Here is a 22,677-nt window from a genome sequence, read left to right on the forward strand (position 1 = left end):
AGTCATATTACATTAAAATAAGGACCATGTGGTAAAATATTCGTAATTCCATAAGCTATGGTCATCTTTTTATTAGAATTTTATCAGTTGCAAGTGACACAAAATTCATTTCACACTGGTTGAAGAAAATATATCTGTCTACCTACCTACCTACTTACCTAATGTATCACCTGTTTTATCATCTATCTTGAGAAAATTGGGTAATATAGCTTCTGGGGCTCTGTCCTTGCCCCAAACCATATTTACTGAGAGTAGCATTGGAGCTGTTATCAGAAGATGGGGCTATAGATGCTGGGAATATAAACAAGTGTCCACTGCATTGATGAAATTGGAAAAACTAAATAAAGTAATTTTACTACCCTGCAGCAACATAGGATAAAGCATAATGTAATAGTAACTAGCTACTAGGAACAACGCAGATCTGTGTTCATGGGTTAACGTATATTTATTCTTATTGTCCCTAATCTCAGAAGAGAATTGCATTCTAAAAGGATCCTCAAGTATCTAGAGAATTGCTGTATTTGACTCTAATTAAAATTTAACCTTTTAGATAAGTTATGGTAAAACATAAATATATTCTATAATCCCTAGAGATGCAGCATGTATAGTATATTATTTATAATACTAAAGGAAATTTATGGAAAATGTCTGAATAATCAGCCAAGACTTCATAATAAATGTATGCAAATTTGCTAAACATTGATGTAAAATTTGAGAAGTGTCTTCAGTAATTTTCCTTTTTTATTATGTTAATGGTCAAAATCAATTGAAACAAGAAATGTATGGAGATTTATGGACTTTTATATAATGTAAGTGCTGTCAAATTTTCAAGGCAAAACACAAAGGAAAAGCCATGCAGATTTGGATTTAATATGTAGAAGTTGAGAGAAATTGGTTACAGTGACTCTTTTTTTTTTTTTTTTTAAAGGGAGGAGCTTATCAAGAAAAATAAACTCAAATAGGGTTATCAAAGATTTCGGGCTTTGGGTTTAATAAAGGTGACCATATTCCAGTTTGTCTAAGATGAATCCAGCTTATACCCATTGTCCTGGCACCACATCCTGTCCTGTCGTGAATTGTGCCAGAGTTTGTTGGTTTGCTTTTATAATAAAATTTTATTAATAGTTGCATTAAACTAAGCATAAGATTGGTTTGTTTGACTCCCAATTTTTACTTACTGCCCTAGTTTCTATTAAGACTGTAGGTGATTCTTGTGCAATTAACAATATTCTTTAATATAAAATCTAAAACACAGTCGTAGATAATTGATATTTCCTTTTCAAACCTCTATCAGATAAAACATAATTAACAACTCCCAATCAAAATAAGCTTGCAAGCTCTCTATTAAAAGGAAGTGTCCCTCCACACAGGAGGGTAGGAATAACTTACTTCTTCCATTTATCCACTTTGCTGTTCCTGGTGGCCAGTTGGTGCCATAGCTGGTTATACTGTGGCCCCGTGCAGTGGCCTGCTAGGTGCATGAAGCTTCCAGGTCCCCATTTAATAGGATAGCTGTTAATCCTTGGAAATATGTGTTGGAAATAGAGGCTGAACAGTCTTGCCATAGAAAATATAAAGAGCAGTATGAATGCTCTTGCTAGAGTGATTTTTAAAATGAATAATGTACATCTAAACCTATTTATTTTATTGTTTGTTTTAATTTTGCAATATACCTTTTTTTTGCAAAAATGGGTTCACAGAAACAAAGTATATACATATATATTTTTGGTGAAAAAATTTATATTTATATTTAGCCAGCTGGACTCAGTTTAGATGATCCCAATTTTGTTGGCAACATCCACAGCATCATAGTCAGGAACCAGTGGAATGTATGCCTTCTTCACTCCATTGGGCCTGATCAGGGTGTTGACGTTGGCCATGTTGATGTCATAGAGCTTCTTCACAGCCTGTTTGATCGGGTGCTTGTTGGCTTTGACATCCACATTGAACATAAATGTGTTGTTGTCTTCCGTTTTCTTCACGGCTGACTGGGTAGTCAGGGGGAACTTGATGATGGCATAGTGATCAAGCTTGTTTCTCCGGGGGGCGCTCATTGGAGGATATTTGGGTTGCCTTCGGAGATGCAGTATCTTGGACCTAGGTGACCTGTGGATCTTCTTTTTTTTGTGTGACTGTGGACACTTTTCAGCACCGCTTTCTTGTCCTTCAAAGCCTTTGCTTTGGCTTCAGCTTTGGGAGGGACAGGGGCTTCCTTCTTTGCCTTGGGTGCCGTCTTTGTGAAAGGGAACAAAGTATATATTTAATAAAAAGTTAATTCCTGCCTCACTGTCTAACCTCAATTCTCAAAAGAAATATGAAGATGAATATATAATTTGCACAAAATATTTGTCAAGAGTTGCTATCCACTCTGGGGGCCCTGACCACATAAAAATCAGAAAACGCAAATCTGCTCCAGCAGAGTCAACATCTACTTTAAAAGTCTGCAGTTATTTTCAATAGACCATGCTCACTGATGATGCTCTAATATATGAAGCTGTAAAAGATATATTGACATATTCTGAAGGATGCCTTTTCATTTGGATCCAATGACTTCTAAATTTAATTTCACTTATTTTACTATTATGGTATTGTTTACATACAACAAAATTCATCCAGAAGCTGAACTTCCAACTTCACTCATTTTTTTAATCCCAAATTTTCTTATGCACATAAAGAAAGAGACGTAAGTGCTAGCTGTTAATGTGTTAGCTACATTAGCACACGAAAACCTTAATGAACAGTTAGAGGATGCCTAGTTTTACATGTGTCATCAAAAATTTCAAAGAGCAAGATAAATTAATTCTAGTAACGGTTTTTTTTTTTCTCTTCCAATTTTTGAAGTCAGTGTAGAACTTTTGATGTTCCTTCTGTTTAAGGTGGACCCTCTGACATTACTATTAATGTTTTTAAAAATTTATTTAAAAAGTTAACCACCAAAAATAAATGTATGTGTTTTATGTGGTGAAAAGACAAAATAAGTTTGGTAGAATATAACATAGGATTATAAATCTATCCTACTAACTTAAAAAACCTATGAAACATAAATGTACTTGGAATAAACTTTGCTGCAAGCATCTGAAAAAGTGATATTCTATCAATCAAAATCTGTAGTCCTCAAAATATACAATTTTTTAAATTTAGTAATATTTTTGTTAAAATATTTGTTAAAAATAAATTTTAGTCAAATGTTCAACAAATGGAATACTAAAATCTTCAGTTTAGAAATTTAGTGAATTGTAGTTATTGAAAAAGTCTTGTAAACTGGAAGAACATGAAATGTACTCCTATGAAAACAAAAGGAAGAAAAAAAAAGGTGTTGAATTATGCTAATGCATAATTCTGAAAGTCTGTAACATTACTTGTAGCATTTTGACCTGTGACAGAAATCTTTCCATGGAGCTTATATTTTTCAAGTGGATAAATTTATATCTTGGTAAAGTGGAACACAATTGATGAAGTCTGTGATTTTGCATTATTCAAATTTAGGAAAACAAGTTATTATGAGTAGAGAGAACTTATTTTGTTTGTATTTTCTTATAAAAATATTTATTAAAGAAGGACATTTTGAATGGAGGGAGAGAATCTTTTGAAAAATACTTGGACTGAAATATTTTTGCATTTCAATATGAAAAACTTAAAGAATATCCTCCTTTTTGCAGAATATGATTTGATCTTACCAGGTACCTCAGCACCTATAGAGACAATATTTTCTCCATTAAAAATATTAAAAATATAATGATCTAAAGAGAATTATTTGAAGGTGGGGTCAATTTCAGATTTATTGACATAAAATGCAGCTTTGGAGATGACTTATTAAAAAGGTTTAAAGAATCATATTAAAGGGGTGCCTGGGTGGCTCAGTCATTAAGCGTCTGCCTTCAGCTCAGGTCATGATCCCGGGGTCCTGGGATCAAGCCCCACATCGGGCTCCCTGCTCAGCCAGGAGCCCTGTTTCTCCCCCTCCCACTCCCCCTGCTTGTGTTCCCTCTCTCACTGTGTCTCTCTCTGTCAAATAAATAAATAGAATCTTAAAAAAAAAAAAAGAATCATATTAAAAAGAAGTTCTTCATGAAATACACTTATTATAATAGAAACTGATACAGTTAAGCCTCTATAATCTAAATTTCAACAAAACCTAAATATGTATAGAAATCATTCTGCTTATGTATTTTTTTAAATTTCAGAAAACATAACCACAGATTTTTTTTTTACTTAAAATGCATAGATATATTTCATTTTTAAAAAATATTTTTTCCTTTGATGGGGTGCCTGGGTGGCTCAGTTGGCTGAGTTTCTGACTCTTGATTTCAGCTCAGGTCTTGATCTCAGGATGGTGAGATTGAGCCCTGTGCCAGGCTCCACGCTCAGCTAGGAATCTGCTTGGGATTCTCTCTCTCTCTCTCTCCCCCTTTACCTGCTGTGTGCTCTATCTCAAATAAATAAATCTTAAAAAAAAAAGAAATAATTTTTGCTTTGAAAATAAAATTTTATAGATCTACCAGTATTCTTAAAGATTGGTAAATGACTTTAAATATATATTTAATATATTATAATGTTCTGGTTCATTCTGTCAAAAAGTAAATCAGTAAATCCAGTGTTTTACTGATTTTTGTAAAGTAAGTCAGTGCACACAGAGCTTTCTATTAGTCTGGCTTTATCTAGGATTAAATTTCAGAACAACTAGATGCATAATATCATATGTATGCCTCTTACCTCAGTAGATATTTATATATATTGCACTCCCTGGCAAACATCTGGAACAAAATTAGTTTATGCTGACAATTAAAAGGGGAATAACTGAGTCAGGGAGAGGTGAACATCTTGAGAAATTGATGAGGGAAACAAGGATAGATTTCTGAAGGAAATGCTCTAGCTCTATTTAGAGCGAGACCAGATAGGTGGAATTTTTTTTTTTTTTTCATTGAAAGATGGGTATTAGGATACTTGAAATATCAGGATCAGGAAATTAAAAAAAAAAAAAAAAACAACCCTGAGTTTAACCTGAGCAAATCTGTATATTTGCATTCCATCTAATTTATTAGCAGTAGTCCTCCAAGTGATTTATTGACCCATAACTACATGGGAAAATGTGGAAATCACCCAGCCTAATTTTTAAAGCTAGGAATCAGGTGGAGCACTCATTTTCAAATGTGATGGTTGAGCTAGATTTCCCACTCAGTCTCAGTTAAATTTCTTCTTGTATGTATTTCCCCTTCAGGTGTCAGATTTTAAAGGCATGAGAGAGATGTTTAAAGAGGAAGGTGTTATGGTGATGTTAGAGTACTATCAGTCTCCATAATATATTGCAATTTATTTCTGATTCTGAGGAAAGTTCAACAATTTTTAAAATAATTATTTTTAGACCTAATATGAAATTCATTCATTCATTCAATAGATATTGACTGTTTCTTTTTTTATGTTAAAAAGCATTTATAGCTGTAGAGTATGATGACATATGTGATATCTATAGGTATAGGTACTTATTTTTTCTGTCGATAATAATTACAAAATGAATCTCATTGAAGTGATAGAAACACTATTTAGTTTTGAGTTGTTGATTTTACATAGTTTCTTTAGATAATTCTGGCAAAGTGATTTGTGTTCTGAAGATATAGTTTGTAAGCTGTATTTGGCCATTGAGTAGAAGGTTGAGATTGACCATAGCTGAAGTGATTGAAGTATTGCAAGGACCCCACTATGAGGAACTTCATTCCACTATTAGAAAATTTTGGATTCTAAAAGCATTTTTAGCATTGAAGGCATTATTTTTATGATGCCAGTCTATCTGCAAAAGTCCATGTAACGGTAAAGACCCAGAAGCTGCAGGTGGGCTGGAGTTTTACTCTTTTGATGCCTTTGTCGGCTTAGGCAACTTTTGATGACTATGTTGGGATAGGCTTTTTTTTTTACTTTTAATTCATTTTATTTTTTCCACTGTATTGAGAAATCATTGGTATACATTACTGGGTAAATTCCATGTATTTACATATATTGTGAAATGATTACCACAATAGGATCAGCTAATATCAGCTATAGAGAATATCTCTATATTCTCATATAGAGACAATTAAAAGAAAAGAAAGGAGGAAAGAAAAAAAAGGGGGGGGGAGACTTTCTCCTTGTGACAAGAACTCTTGGGATGTAATCTCTTAAAAACTTTTCTATATGTAATGTATGGGGATTAACATAACAATAAAAAAATAAAAAATAAAAAACTTTTCTATATATCTTACAACAACAGTATTAGCTGTAGTCATCATGTTGTACATTACATCCCTAGTGCTTATTTATCTTATAACTGAATGTTTGTACCTTTTGACCATGTCCCTCCAATACTCCTCCCCCGCAACCTCCACTTCTGGTAACCACAGATTCCACATATAAGTGAGATCATACAGTATTTGTCTTTCTTAGTCTGACTTATTTCACTTAGCATAATGCCTTCAAGTTCCACTCATATTGTCGCAAATGGGAGGATTTCCTTTTTTTTTTTTTTTTGATGGCTGAATAATATTCTATTGTATTTATATACCACAATTTCTCTATCCAGTCATTCATTGTGATGAACACTGCAGTTGCTTCCATATTTTGGCTATTGTAAATAATGCTTCTGTGAACCTAAGGGTGAGGATATCTTTTTGAGTTAGTGGTTTTTTTCCCTTTGGATATATCCCCAGAAGTAGAATTGCTGGATCATGTAGTAGTTCTATTTTTAATTTTTTGAGGATCCTCTATACTGTTTTCCATAGTGGCTGCACTAATATAGAATCCCACCAACAATGCACAAGGGTTCCCTTTTCTCCACATCCATTTCTGCATTTGTTACCTCTTGTCTTTTTGATAATAGCCATTCTAACAAGCATGAGGTAGTATCTCATTGTGGTTTTAATTTGCATTTCCCTAATGACTAGTGATGTTGACTTTTATATATCTTCTTTGGAAAAATGTCTGTTCGGGTCCTTTGCCCATTTTTAAAATTGGGTTATTTATGGATTTTTTTGCTATTGTATGAGTTTTTATATATTTAGGATACTAATCTTTTATCAGATATATGGTTGGAAAATACTTTTCTTCCATTCCATAGATTGTCTTTTCACTTTGTTGATTTTTTTTCTGTGCAGAAGATTTTTAGTTTGATGTAGTCTCACTTGTTTATTTTTTATTTTGTTGCTTGTGCTTTAGCAGTCATATCCAAAAAATTATTACCAAGACCCATGCCAAGGAACTTTATTCTTATGTTTTCTTTTAGTAGTTTCATGATTTCAAGCCTTACATTTAAGTCTTTAATCTTTAGGAAATTTTTAGGAAAGGTGTAAGTTACGGGTCCCATTCTCATTTTTTTTTTAATATGTGAATATCCAGTTAACCCAGCACCATTTATTGAAGAGACTGTCTCCTCCATGGAGTATTCTTGGCTCCCTTGTCAAATATTAGTTGACCATACATGCTTGAGTTTGTTTCTGGGCTCTTGATTCTGTTCTGTTGGTCTGCTTATCTGTTTTTATGTCAGTACCATACTATTTTGATGACTATAGCTTTATAATATAGGTTGAAATCAGGAAGTGTGAAGCCTTCTTTTTTGTTCTTCTTTCTCAGGATTTCTTTGGCTATTTGGAGTTTCTTGTGGTTCTGTATAAATTTTACTTTTGTAAAAAATGCCATTGGAATCTTCATAGGGATTTCATTGAATCTATAAATGGCTTTCATTAGTATTGACATTTTAACAATATCATTTCTTCAAATCCATTCACATGGGATACCTTTCTATTTATTTGTGTTTTCATTTATTTTATCAATGTCTTATAGTTTTCAGGGTAGAGATATTTTACTCCCTTAGTTAAATTATTCCTAATTTAAAAAAATTAATGCTACTGTTTGCTGGATCAATTTTTTTGTTTTTCAGAAAATTTATTGTTAGGGTATAGAAACACTACTGATTTGTTTTTAAGTTTTTTTTGTTTTGTTTTGTTTTGTTTTAATTTATTTGGGAGAGAGGCAGAGCATGAGCGGAGGGAGAAGCAGACACCCTGTTGAGAAGGGAGCCAAATGTGGGGCTCGATCCCAGGATCCTGAGATCACGACCTGAGCTGAAGGCAGATGCTTAACCCACTGAGCCACCCAGGCACCCCAGAAACACTACTGGTTTTTGTATGTTAATTTTATATCCTGCAACTTTATTGAATTCATTGATTAGATCTAACAATTTTTTGGTTGAGTCTTTAGGATTTTCTCTATATAAAATCATATCACCCACAAATAGAGACCATTGTACTTCTTGCTTTCCAATTCTGATGTCATTCATTTCTTTTTCTTGCCTGACTACTCTGCCTAGGACTTTCAGCCATATATTGAATAGGACTGGTCAGAGTGAACCAACCCTTGTGTTATTCCTGATCTTAGAGGAAAAGCTTTCAACCTTTCTTCGCTGAGTGTAATATTAACTGTGGGCTTATCATATATGGCCTTTATTGTGTTGAGATGTGTTTCTTCTTTGCCTGATTTGTTGAGTTTTTATCATGAGTAGATGTTTGAGAGAGAGATTTAAAAAAAAAAAGATAATGTTGAACCTAAAAATTGTCCTCTTCATGTTGAAATTATTGTGTATATTTAATTACTCATACTGGGATTGTAATTGGCAAAGAGAGAATCCATTTCCTGATAATTCTCAGGAGTAATGAATGTTTTGAAAGTTACGCATTAGCAGAGAATACCATTCTTGAAATAGAATATTTTGTGATATATATGCCCAAAGAGAGAAAGAATACCTTATGACTTTAGAAGCAATGTTGACTCTGAACTTAAAGTCTTAAAGATAAGCCACTATGAACAAATTGAGAGTTTTCAAAATTTCATTGATGGGGTTGTTGGAAAAATCAGTGATGACATGGAAATAAGGGGATGCAACAAAAGGTACAACAGATAAGATCAAAACCAAGGTAGAGATATTTCTGGATAGAGACACTTACTTTAGTCTTATTAGGCACGGTGAGAAGAATAATACCAAAATCATATTTTATCTGATGCATTCCCTAGTATGTATGTATGTATGTTTGTTTGTTTGTATGTATGTCTTTTTGTTTATTATCAACCTGAGGTATACTTTCTATTCCCACGTAAAGTATACAATTTGAAGAGTTTTGACACATGTATACCCTGGCCACATCGTTGTTGCAATGAAACTATAACATATTCACCCCCCTCAAGATGTCCCCTAACCATGGCCCCAGGCAAATGTTGATTTGATTTTTGTCACTATAGATTAATTTGCACTTTCTGGAATGATGAATTTATATGTCTACATCTATATATGTCTACCTATCAGTCATCTATTTATTTATAAATGGAATCATATAGTATGTTCTCTTGGGGTATGGCTTCTTTCACTCTGCACAATGATTCTGAGGTTCATTCACTTTGCTATATGTGTCAGTAGTTTCTGGTTGTTGTCTAGTATTCATTGTACTGATATATCATCTATATTATGTATCCATTCACCTATCATTGGGTATTTAAGTTGTTTGCCATATTTTGGCTATTGTGAATAAAACAGCTGTGAACATTTATGTAGAAATCGTTGTGTGGACATATGACAAACAACCCAATAAACATGGGTAAAAGGTTTGAGCAGACACATCACAGAAGATTTATGAATGACCAATAAGCACAGGAATGATGCTCAATATATTTATCACTAGGAGAATACAAGTACAAACCTCGGTCTGATACTAACACATACCAATTAGAGTTGCTAAAATTTTAAATGACCGAAAATGCCAAGTTCTGGCAAAATATGGTAGTGCTGGAACACTAATAAACTGCTGATGAGGATGTAAAATTTCATAACCACTTGGAAAATTATTTGAGAGTTTCTAAAATAATTGAAAATACATCTACCATATAATTCAGCTATATCTCACGTGGGTATTTATGCAAGAGAAACAGAGTCTTAATTTAAGAACAGCATATTGAATGGAAATCCGAGCCTTGTTATTCTGATTGTGTGACCTTGAGCAAGTTGGTTAACCATCCTGAGTTTCAATTTCCTCATTGTTAAAATTGAAAATAAATAAGATGTATTCACAAAGAATCTTGCATAGCATCCAAAATATACCAATACTCAGTAAATACTAGTTACTTTCCTCCATATGTTAATTGTTTATTTGGCTTTAAAACATTCAATCCACAGTGTGTATTCATTCTTTCTAAATTCTTTTATTCATTTATCTAAAGTTTAAACCTCTAAGAAAAACTATTAAGTGGAAAAATCTGAGCCTGGTGGATCTAACCATGGGAAACAATAAACATTCTGCAGGATTAGGTCGGATGTTCATCCTGCAGAACATTGTTCAGCTGTGTTTCATGGAAGCAAGACACAGGGTAGACTTGGAGGAAGGCAAAGACACCAACAGGCAGGTGAAGAGGCCCCTACCTCTTGATTCTTCCTGAGGAACTCTCCTAAGACCTTTGTTAAATACAAATTTGGAAATAATTGGAATATATTCTATGCTTTATTTATATTATCCATGTCTCAAAATTCCTATAACTTTCTTCAGAGTTGGTGGTCAACAGATCAGTATTTGTTTATTTAACCACTGGATATTTATTGAGTAAGGGAGTACTTGTAAGACTAAGCAGTAGGAACAGATGCTAGCTGCAAGATCACTTTGACCTCAAGAAAACAGGTCATGAGTATGTCAAATACATTATTAACAAGAGCAGAGTGTTACAGAAGTTGAGAGTTGAAAGCTTTTTCTAGAATATTTGGGGAAGATGTCAATGAAAAGGAGGTGTATGGTGAAGCAGCTAGGCATACCCCGTGTGTTTGAGATTGGTTTTGTGAGCAAATGTGTGAGGCAGTGTTGTTTTAAGTCAAACTAGGACAAAATAGAGCAGCCTAGCTGAAGTGGAGACTTCACACAGTTGAGGCATGTGGAAGAAGTGTGGCAATATAAGCAGTGGCCAAATGATTAAGTGGATAGCATTTATACTTCAGTTTTAAGGAGCTATTGAACATTTTACTTGTGGCTGCAGCATGATCAAAGATGTGTTTAAGAAGGAATAAATCTGTAGGCAGGTTAAGATAGATTGAGCATCTGGAGATAGCACAGACACCAGGAGAATATTTAGGCAACTTTTGTGATAATCTAGGATCAATGCTAATCTTTTAACTCAATACTTTTCACTCTATTCTTGTTCTGTGGCCTTTCATAGTCCTAGCTTTGTAATAATCCTTATTCCCCTGACTTTGCAGTGAACTTGGCCTACTGTACAAAAGCTGAATTATCAGGAATGTGAGTTCAGACCCATTAACCTTTGAGGAGCATCACAAAATTAAGGACATGTTGTGCTTTTTAGAAGGAACGAAATGTGTAAATACAGAGAATTATCAGCAGCTGTCATTTTAGAAGAAAGGTCTTTCTCTTTGTTGTGCTGTGTCCCCTGAGGAACAATTGAAGGTCATGTTGTTAAAAGTGCTGATATATTATAATATTTGTATCAGCTAATTAAATCTGTCCTATCAAACATCTTCTATTTTGCCTGACACTTTCTCTTAACTACGTGCGTTTCTACTCAGTAAATACAGCAAACAAACAAACAAACAAATAATAATAAATACTTTCAGCTCTCAGGGTCAACGCCAAAATGCCATTACGTAACCCTTTGTGTATTTCACTGTCTGTGTTAAAATGAATCATTTGCTTTACTATTTTATATTTGCAGTTATTTTATACTTATTAATAAGCCATTAGGGAGAATAATTTAAATGTAATGTCTTCATTCTGGATTCATTTTATCAACCAGATTATTCCTGAAAATTATCTGGTTTCTCAAATACCCCATATACTTATAAACATTAAAGAAAACAGTAATGAGGAGACATGCTTCTTTTAAAAACTGTTACAGAAATGAAACTGGTTCTTTTGAATTGTTACCCAGTTTAAGGTTTTGTGCTCATAATTTAGTCTTGAGTGATTTAGAATTTCCAAATAATTATCACAGAATAAACTCTAGGAAATATCTGCCTGTCCAAGAGGGTCACACATACAACTTTACAAATGATAGTTACATTCTGAGGTTGCTCAGGATATGTCTACAAAGTCTTATTCAGCACTACCTTGATGTTAACCTTCTGCTTTACGACTTGTTCTCAAAGGAAGTTTTACTACCACCATTATCAAAACAGTGTCCCAGAAAATAAACTCATAAACAATGTGCTCCCTCTCTTTCAAGGTCTCTTAAGGCTTTACCAATAAATTCTGTGGTGGGATTCTCCAGTGGAATGGTTTTCCACAAAAGCTTTGCTAACTTTCTATGATTTGGGTATTTTTTTCATCCATCAAGCTTTTTGGTACTCAACTCTTCTCACTGATTTCAAATTAAGCTTTTATTTATTTTTCCAAGGAACTCAATTCTCAATAATAAAAAAACAACTAAATAAACTGAAATGAAAATTCTTGTAGAGGTTGAAGCCATAGGCAATGTCTCTATCAATATGATTTCTTAATTCTTCTTAATCCTTTCCTTCCAGTGAATGGATTCAGCTGAATATTGAGGACATGTGTGGATAGGACAGGAGGGGGACTTCCTCTTGCCTACTCCCTAATTCTGGGCTCCAGTTGACTCAACCCTGCTGAGAAAAGAGAGCTTCTGTGTTTGGTGACTGTTATTATTCTAACTTTTAACTAATGCTATTTCCCAGCAGTATCCAGTGCCATTTAATAGAGCAGGAATTTAAGCAAGAATTTGGAGAATCCTGGATATCAAACAAAGGTTTCTGGTTCCATACTTCCTCCTCTCCAATAATCTTACAAAACTGAGCTGCATACATATAATTTCCTTGATATTGGACAAGACCATACTTGAACCAACATATCAGTAGATTTATTTTCTTCACTCCCATACAACCCAGCTCATCTCCCATGTTCACTCTAATCCCATTTCCTCTCACTTAAACTAGTGGAAGTAATTAGCCAATAATTTGGAAATTAACGATAAATCACTTAAATATAAAACTTGGGTCAGAATTCTCTTTATTATAGAAAATTATTACATAATTCTCTTAAAGCATAAGAAATCATACTTTTTAAAAATTAGTTTTAAATTAAACCAAACTTAACATAGGAGTAACAGAGCATGAGATTATCTGTTAGACTGTACCGCCAAAGTTATTTGTTCTTTGTTTCAACTCATGCTTTTAATTCTGTCAACTGCTATTCCAGTTACCCATTAGAAACAGCATAAAAGCTTTGTAATAGAACTTAACAGTCATTGAACAGGATATGTTAAAGATATTTTAATCAAATGGATAAAAGACCATGATTTAATAAGTTGACAACTATATGAACGACACAGTCACATACATGTATTAAATATAGAAAAACCCTGTATATTGTACCATGTTTACTTCTGGACTGAGAGAGAAGATTGGCTAATTTTGTTCTCTATTTTGTACATTTTTACATTCCCAAAACATTTACAGTGAGCAATTACTAATTTCCTGTAAGGAAAATGATATCTTAATTTTAAATGAAACCATAAGTGTGACATGCATAGCACACACTCTCACACATAGTAGGTATTCAAAAAATATCAAATTCCTTCCCTATTCAGACAGCATCAAAGAAATGGGTAAAGATTCATTCTGTTATCAATAAAAACATAAATTGTCTAGAAAACAACTGTACTCAAATATCTTACAGCCTTGGCTAAGAAGAACAGCATAAAACTTAGAGACAGGGGTGAGCCCTGGGCATGAAGAGCCTTCACAGGAGAATGTTAAAATGACTCATTGATGCACTGGGGTCTAATTAAGCAAGTGAAGCATGAGGGTGATATCATCAAAAATTGTTCTAACGGTAGGGAAGCGATTATGGAAACTATTGCAATGGTCAAGTTCACTCATAATGAACACATGAATAAGAAACTGTGCATTAGCCACTGAAAGCAAAGTTTTATCTGGACCATATTTTTTTCAGTGATAACAAGCAAAGTCAATGCTTACTCCAATTTGTTTTTTGAAGGAAAAGTGAAAGGTCAAGGTCTCAAATGATCGTAAGACTCCCAATAAAATTTTCTGTCAGACAAATATCATGGTCAAGTACCTATAGACAAACTGAGATTTTTTTAAAAAGTGACTTAAGTAATAATTTTGGCTTCACCGGGAACACATAGATAAACATAATGCAATACAAGCAATACAAGCAAAAGAATAAATGCATATTTGTCTTTAACTCACACGTACATCTCACATCTCTGGGCTTTTCAGCTTTTCTATTTTCTGTTTTCTCATGGCACATCTCACTAATAAACTAATGGAGTGCAATAGTCAGAGGTAATATCCTTAGCAGAATATCAGTCCATTTATTCATGTGTTTTTTTATTCATTTATTCGATATACATTTATTGAATTTTCATCTAAAAAATGGGAGTGTAGTGTTGCAGTTGCTGGAGATATAATAGGTAATTAAGCTAGACAAGTTTGCACACTCATAAACTGATATTCTAAAAGAGGGCAGATAGACAATAAATAAGTAACACAATTGGGCTGGAGTGGGATGCTGTTGATTTGACTCACACTGTGAGAAGGATGTGTATGGAAAATGCAGTGCTTCCCCTGCAGGGACACTTGATAGCTCTGCTGGACTCAATGATGCTGCTGGGTGTTTGGTTTGGTTTATTCCTTTGGCTTTAGGCAAGGCTTCTGGGTAATGAGGCCATTTTCTCTGGGTTGTCTTAATCTCCCTCGTCATCACTGGCTGTGGATCCTATGCCCCCCTCTCCTTTCTCCAACTTGTGCAGGAGCCTGGGGGTCTACCCTAGCCTCTGCTGTGGGCTGATTTTGTCCTTCTATGTTGAGTCTTAAATATGGGGACTTTTTCATACAAGTACTGTGAGAGGTACAATGAGGCTCAACCTACAGGCCTCCATGATCAGGCTAGACTGTCAAGTTTATTTTGCTATGTCTTGAGCTGCTGTGGATACTGAGGGAGAAAATGCCAGGAGACCTTAATTATGCTATTTGCTGCTTGAAAACCAGGAGGTTCAACATAATAACTCTGAAATTTCTCCTCAGATAATCAATAAATTTAAGGGGTCTCAAATAAAAATAAGAGATATTTGAACTACAAAATCTGAATTTAAAGTTTATGTGGAAAAATAATCAAGTAAGAAGTATCCACAAAATTTCTGAAAATGAAGACGAATGTTGAAAGAGTAGCTCTACTACATTATAACACATTCTATAAAATTATAATGCTTTTTAAAATACTGTAATGTTGGGGCACCTGGGTGGCTCATTCGGTTGAGCGCCTGAATCTTGATTTCGGCTCAGGTGATGATCTCAGTGTTGTGGTATCGAGCCCCTGTCAAGCCCTGCATTGGACTCCATGCTCGGCACAGAGTCTGCTTGAGTTTCTCTCCCTCTGCCCCTCCCCCTACTCCCTCCCTCTCTCTCTCTTTCTCTCTCTCTCTCAAATAAATAAATCTTTTAAAAAATAAAGTATAGTAATGTTGATGCATAAACAGATTATTGGAAAATAAGAGAAAATTTATAAATATACCCAAAACATAGAAATTTATTGAGTTGGAGTTTTATTTTTGTAATAAATGCTATTTCAACAATTATGTAAACCGATGAAAAACAAATTTGAATGCTGTCTCACACTTTTACTTCAGGGAGAATTCCATATGAATCAAATATTTAAATATAAAAAATAACACAAAAATCCTAGAAAAAAAATGAAAGAATAATTTAAAAAAAATATATCTGAAAATGGACAGGGCTTTCCTCAGCATGGCACAAAACTCAGAATCCATAAAATAAAAAAAAATAAAACCAATATGTTTTAAATTCCGTAGCAAAATCAATATAAGCATAGTCAAAAGACATATTAATTTGAAAAATATTTTCAACTCATAAAACATAAGACTAATATCCTAACACACAAAAACCTTCTCTAACTGGTGAAGAACTACCTGGCATCAATAGCAAATAGTGAGACAATATGGGTAGACATCTCCACAAACAATTAATTATAAATGTTTAATCCATAAAAGATGTCCAAAATCACTTTTTTTAAAAAAGCCATGCTCATTAAAATTAACATTACTTTTTACCTATGTTATTATTAAAGAGTAGAACATATTGATCAGGATATGAAAAATTAGAAACTGTCATATATTGCACAAAACTTAACCAACTGAGTTATGTAAATTCTCCTGAATACTTCTGCTTTGTCCCTGCCCCTGTTCTAAAACATCCTATACTAGTTTTCCTATCTATTTGGACTTCTCCCTTCCTTCCTGAACACACTGTCTCTCATATGAAATCTCTCCTTCCTCTGAACTCCTTATGAAACTTTCATGCCATCATCTATATTTAATTATATATAAGATTGTCACACTATGCTGTAATCATCATGAAGTTTGAACCATATCTTATTTTCTTATTAAACCCAGTGCCTGAACATTCTATTTGTTAATAGTAAAAAGTATCTATAATGGTGTCAGTTTACAGTTTTCACAGATTTCAAACATCTTCTCATTTGGTACCACAATAACCCCCAGGGCTAAGCATCATTATTTATTTTATTCTACTGATGAAAAATTGAATCAGGTTGTGATTACACATTGACCAGTCAGAGCCTGCATCATAGGAGTTTTTTGGTCAGAGGACCTAAGGATAGACAAATGAGAGAAAGAGAGAGAGAGGGAGAGAGAGGGGGAGAGGTCAGTCCTGGCTCTTCCGCTTATTGGTCATATGAGATTTAGTAATCTAGTTAAGTTTTTTAAGCTAGTTTTCTTATCCATAAAATGGAAATGACAGTAATATCTACCTTGGTGTTTCTGGAAAAAGTAAACAAGAAAATAAAAATAAAGCATATGGCATATTGCCCAGCTGCATAAATAGTGTTCAGCTACAGTGACAATTATTATTTTACTATAACACAGCTTTTATTTACTGTAGTTTTTTTTTTTTTTTTTTTTTTTTTTTTTAACAATGCAGCATTCTGATTCAGCCCCTTTGTAGGTAATCCAGAATACTAGTGGTGGATCGTTTTTGGTGATAGATTCATGGTGAATTCAATAATTGAAATATATTTAGTGCTTTACAAATGCACTTTTCTCATCTATAATTCAATCAAAGAAACAGTAATAATCAGGTAAAATGAGAGTTGGCATTGAACAACTGCATTATTCATTATTTCTCTAACATCAGCCCTTCACATCTGTTCTTGGTTGCATTGAATATAATGCATGAATGATACTTACTCTGATTAGTGTCTATTCTTTTTTCCTAAGGCTTCATCAAAACATTTGTCCAATATCAATATGAATTTCTCTCTAGCTCTTTCTTTTTGTTTTTATACAGAATTTAATCGTGCTCATCCACACACAGTTTAATTCTCTGAATCACCAGATCTTCTTGTCAAAAGTCCCAAATCCAGTGAAATAATAGATCATCAATTCCTATGGTGAAGAGACTGTATACATGAAGTAGTTTTAATTTAGAAGTTGGTTTCTGTTAGTGGGAGAGAGAAAGTTCCTTTATCTTTTTTAGTTACTGAGTTATGGTTGACATGTACACAAATGCTGGCAAGAACAATGTTAAATGTGGAAATTTGGAGGCAAGGGATTGTTTTATTTCACTAATATTTTCCCTCAATAATTATGAATAATGAAAACTAATGTTATGCTATTAAAACAATAGTTTTAGCAATAATTTATAGTTTACCATATAATCATTTTCATAATTATTTTCTTTTTAATCTGGAAATCAAAAGTAACAATTTCATGTTCACAATAGCTTATGAACAAGGTAGCTATAAACTCCTATAAGGGAAGAAAAGTTAAAAACAAAATAACTTTATTTTTATATAATTTTTATACATTTTATATATTATATACTTTTAAAAACTTTATTTATAATAACATATTGATAATTAAGATGTGAGTTTTGCATCTTCCATCATAGATTAATCAAATAAAATTCAGTCAGGCCACAAGAAAATCAAAATCTTTAATGATGATACGCAAATTAAAATATAGCTTCATAGAAATAACTTTTCTTTTATTTTTTTTTTAATATTTTATTTTTTTATGATTTTTTATTTATTTATTTGAGAGAGAGAATGAGATAGAGAGAGAGAGCATGAGAGGGGGGAGGGTCAGAGGGAGAAGCAGACTCCCCGCCGAGCAGGGAGCCCGATGTGGGACTCGATCCCGGGACTCCAGGATCATGACCTGAGCCGAAGGCAGTCGCCTAACCAACTGAGCCACCCAGGCGCCCTAGAAATAACTTTTCTAGGACCAAAGTCAAAGTTCTGAAAATCTGAGGCAAGATAGTAGAAATTGGTTCTAAGTTGTCATAAGACAATAAGTTGTATGCTTAAATTGAACATATTCATTCCTTTAACAAATTTTTTTTTTTAAAGGTTTTATTTTTTTATTTATTTATTTGAGAGAGAGAGAATGAGAGAGTGCACATGAGAGGGGGGAGGGTCAGAGGGAGAAGCACACTCCCTGCCGAGCAGGGAGCCGGATGTGGGACTTCATCCAGGGACTCCAGGATCATGACCTGAGCCGAAGGCAGTCACTTAACCAACTGAGCCACCCAGGCGCCCAACAAATTTTTTTTAGTATTTACTGTGTCCCAGAACAGAGCTCTAGGAGTAAAGGATACTGTGGCAACATGAAATCTAGTTTTGTAAAAAATATCTATTTAGATAAAAAATAATTGCCAACATTTATTTTTATTTATACATTAGAGCTATATTGTCTTAACGATACTAGTTAAACTGTATGGAGTGATTAATATAATTCAGGCACTGAACTGAGTATCTTACTTATATGAAAACTCCTCACAGCTCTTAGGTGAGCAGGATTGTTTTGCTGATTTAAGATGAGAAAAGTGAGTTTTGGAGAAATTAGATAATAGGATATATTTTGCCCAGTTAATCAGAGGAAAAACTTTTAATTTCAATCCCAAGTTATTTTCACATGAAATTATATAAATGCCTTCATTTTCAAAGTTAGCATATGGATTAATAAAGGGAATTGTTATTTGTTTGTTTTTGATTTCTGATGAAATGTGAACCAATGTGACTCAATGTAGCAAGGTCCATGCTTTATTCAATTTTCTATAAGAGCTGAATCCCCCTCTCCCCAAAAGAAAGTAACCATTTCTAACGCCTGTAGTCTTCTCCCTACTTCTTCCTACTTTTATAATGCCTCTCTTTTTGCTAGGGGCTCTAACTCCACCTCTTCCTACTTATTTCTCCAAATAACATGTTTTGAAGGATATCATTTCTATTCTTGAAAGATTTTAGGCAAGTTATATAACCTGTTTCCAGCTTCTTCCTTCTCTGATCTGTGACTAATTAAATTTGAATTTCAGATAAATAACAAATACTTTTTAAATATAATTATATCCCATACATTATAGCTAAACAATGCTGTATCTGAAATTTAAATTTCACTGGGCATACTGTATTTTATAGGAATCCTAGTCCTGTGGAATGTATATACAGAAGTGGACCAGCCTGTCTGGTCAGGTTGTCAGATGGAGGTTGTCCCTTCTGATGATCCCTGGGGAATTATCCTGGGGTTGTTCTTCATGAACCCATGTGGAATACCCCCTCTTAAACCAAATGTCTTAGACAAATTGATCTTAAGCGTGTGTGAAAGTTTTACTAACAACAGAAGCAGCAAGAAGACTAAATTGTGAGATAATTTAACAAAAATTTTAGGGAAAGAACTTAAATACCCATGAAATAATTGCATAAGATCATGAGGATAGACCCAAGCTTTTAGTTTATATTGCAGGATAGGAAACTACCCCATCTTTATCATGATATGAGTTACCCTAGGTCATGACATGTGGGAACCATCACCTGAGGTTGCCACCTCAGGCCACCTGTGGATCATTAATCAGAAATAATAAGCTCGGCGTGCGCGCGACCCTGGAAGGCCACTGGCGGCGTGCGAGATGGCTGCGACGGCCACAGCACCAGTAGGCACTACGCCCAACGTGGGGCTCCAGCTCACAACCCTGAGATCAAGAGTCACATGCTCAACTTGCCGAGCCAGCCAGATATATTTTTACCATCAGGGATCGGTTTATAGATATATCAGAAGGTGAAGTGGACCATTCCTTCTTTGACAGTGACTTTGAAGAAGCAAAGAAATGTGAAAGTAACTCAGTTTTTGGCAAGCAAAATGATGACCCTAAAGAGAAAATAGATAAAGATACAGAAAATGTAAACTTGAAATTTGGAATACAAAGGAAGGAAAATGCAATAAAGGAGAAAATTACTCCAGAACACCACCCTGTAGAAAATGATAATATGCAAACCAGAAATTCTTTATCATTGACCACTTCAAGATAAAAAAAATTGTGGGGTGCTACAACAGGGCATAAAATACACTTGCCCACTCCAAGCAGAAGTCCCAAAATTATAAAAGAAGGTGAAGATGATTATTATACTGATGGAGAGGAAAGCAGTGATGGGAAAAAGCAACATGTCAGGTCCAAGTCAGCTAAACCATCTAATAACTTTAAAAAAAACATAAGTAAAAAGTATTCCAAAAGTAATTCCTCCTCCTCCTCTTCCTCTTTGTCCTCCTCATCTTCAAGTACAGGCACAGATTGTTCAGATGCAGGGTCTGATATCTGTATTTCTGATTCATCGCCATCATTAAAGAAATGTCTATGTGGTGTAACCCACTTGTCACCAAAACAGAAATATAAACCAGGAATGAAATCAACAGGAATACAGCCTTCAGGTAAACCAAAAGTCAGTGACTACCATGAGGAATCTGAAGATACTGTGACAGATGTCACTCCTCTGTCAACTCCAGACATCAGCCCTGTTCAATCTTTTGAACTGGGAGCATCAAATGATCAAAAAGTAAAAGTTAAAAGGCAAGAAAATGTGAGTCAAGAAGTATATGGAAATGTTGAGGATTTAAAAAATAATTCAAAATCATTGAAATCAACCAAAAAAGGGCAAGAAAAACATGGGCCTGATCTCACATCAAAATCTTCAGTGTTAGATTCCAGTTCAGACCACAGATATAAACAAAAAGCCTTACATGACACAATGGACCTCAATCATCTGTTGAAAGCGTTTCTGCAATTAGATAAAAAAGGACCACAAAAACATCACTTTGATCAGCCTTCGGCAGCACCGAGGAAAAACTACTCTTTCACAAGAGAGGAAGTGAGACAGATTGATAGGGAAAATCAGAGGCTTTTTTAAGAACTGTCAAGGCAGCCTGAAAAATCAGGAAACAAAAGTACGATTCCTAGAAGATCGATTGTTCATCCCCCTAAGTTATATCATAGTGCCCTCAACAGACAGAGGGAACAACAAAGGATTGAAAGAGAAAATTTGGCTTTATTGAAAAGGCTTGAAGCTGTGAAGCCAACAGTTGGTATGAAACGCTCTGACCAACTGATGGACTATCATCGCAATATGGGTTATCTCAGCTCATCACCGTCCTCAAGACGAGTGAGATCAACTCTTGGCCAGTATAGCCCATTAAGAGGAGCTTCTAGAACATCCAGTGCTACCAGTGGTCTCAGTTGTAAGAGTGAGCGACCAGTTTTTGACACGTCAAGTGGCCTGTTGCTAAGACCTAAGCCCCCTAATGTTCGTACAGCTTGGTTATAAAAACTTTTTGCTTTAAGCATTGTTCATCCAGTTCTTATTGAAGTGCTCTTGTACATTACTACAATTCTTTGTGTAAACATCTCTAATTTAAGATATACAACAATGAGTTGTAATTTTATTGTAATTCAATGCAAAATTGTTCTCAAAAAGACAATGTAAAATCAGTGTTTCCTATGAGGATGTGTTTCTATGAGATGTATATGTATTTGATAGAGAAATGGTAGTATGCATGTATATTTTCTCAACATAGAAATTGATTCAGCTCTTACATTGATGAAACAGTTGTGATAATATCGCTATAGCACATTGGACCCAAGATGTTAACGATATTGTTCTTGTTTTATGTGGTTTTTTAGAAGCTTTAAACCATGAGCATAGCTCCTAAATTTGACTTTTTCTCTTTGCTCCAGAATTTAGGTGGTATAACTCATAATTTGATTGTAAGACTTGATTGTACACTTTCTTATTATGAAACAGAACTTGAACTTGTTTTCATTGGGGGAGCTGATTTAGATTTGGTGAGCAGAATGAGAGAAGCTTGTGCTAGAGCAGTCCTTGGGATTCACCAAAGGCATCTACTACCTCTGTATAAGTGTGCTGAGTTAGATCTTAAAAATGTGATCAGCCATTCCAGACCATTTCAAACTGTGAGTTATAGGAAGTTCAACTTGGAAGGCCCTCTTCCATATTCTTACACATTGAGGTAAAATACCACTGATGATTCTGAAAAATGAGGTAGACTTTAGAGCTACAGTCCACTACATTGTGAATAGGTTGTCCAAGGACCAGATATGACCATAAGCAAATAGTTGTTGAGCAAAATAGCACCACCAGTTTGAGGAGCCAAGAAGCAGATCCTCAGTTGTGTCAGAACAGTGTTTTAAGTGATACTGTTGACAAGTTGTGTTATGTTTAGTGTTTGCTGTATTAAGAGAGAAGATAAGAAATGCATAGTCTTGAAGCTTTAGAAATTCCAACTACAGTTTTTAAGAGCTGAGAAAGA

The 22,677-nt window shown here is 34.3% G+C and overlaps 1 protein-coding gene and 1 pseudogene across 1 annotated transcript; one reads left to right on the forward strand and one right to left on the reverse strand.

The window, feature by feature from the left end:
- Positions 1-1,769: 1,769 nt before the first annotated feature.
- LOC116631415 lies at positions 1,770-9,026 on the reverse strand (annotated as a pseudogene).
- A 1,261-nt stretch (positions 9,027-10,287) lies between these two features.
- On the forward strand, positions 10,288-21,734 carry LOC116631416 (cilia- and flagella-associated protein 97-like). The gene is given in 2 exon segments (XM_032402538.1): positions 10,288-10,413; positions 20,085-21,734. Coding segments are annotated over 2 exon segments (1,716 nt in total). The 3' UTR covers positions 21,675-21,734.
- The last annotated feature ends 943 nt before the right edge of the window (positions 21,735-22,677 follow it).

The sequence above is a fragment of the Phoca vitulina genome, unplaced genomic scaffold, assembly GCF_004348235.1.
Source record: "Phoca vitulina isolate PV1807 unplaced genomic scaffold, GSC_HSeal_1.0 scaffold5, whole genome shotgun sequence".
Taxonomy (NCBI): Eukaryota; Metazoa; Chordata; class Mammalia; order Carnivora; family Phocidae; genus Phoca; species Phoca vitulina.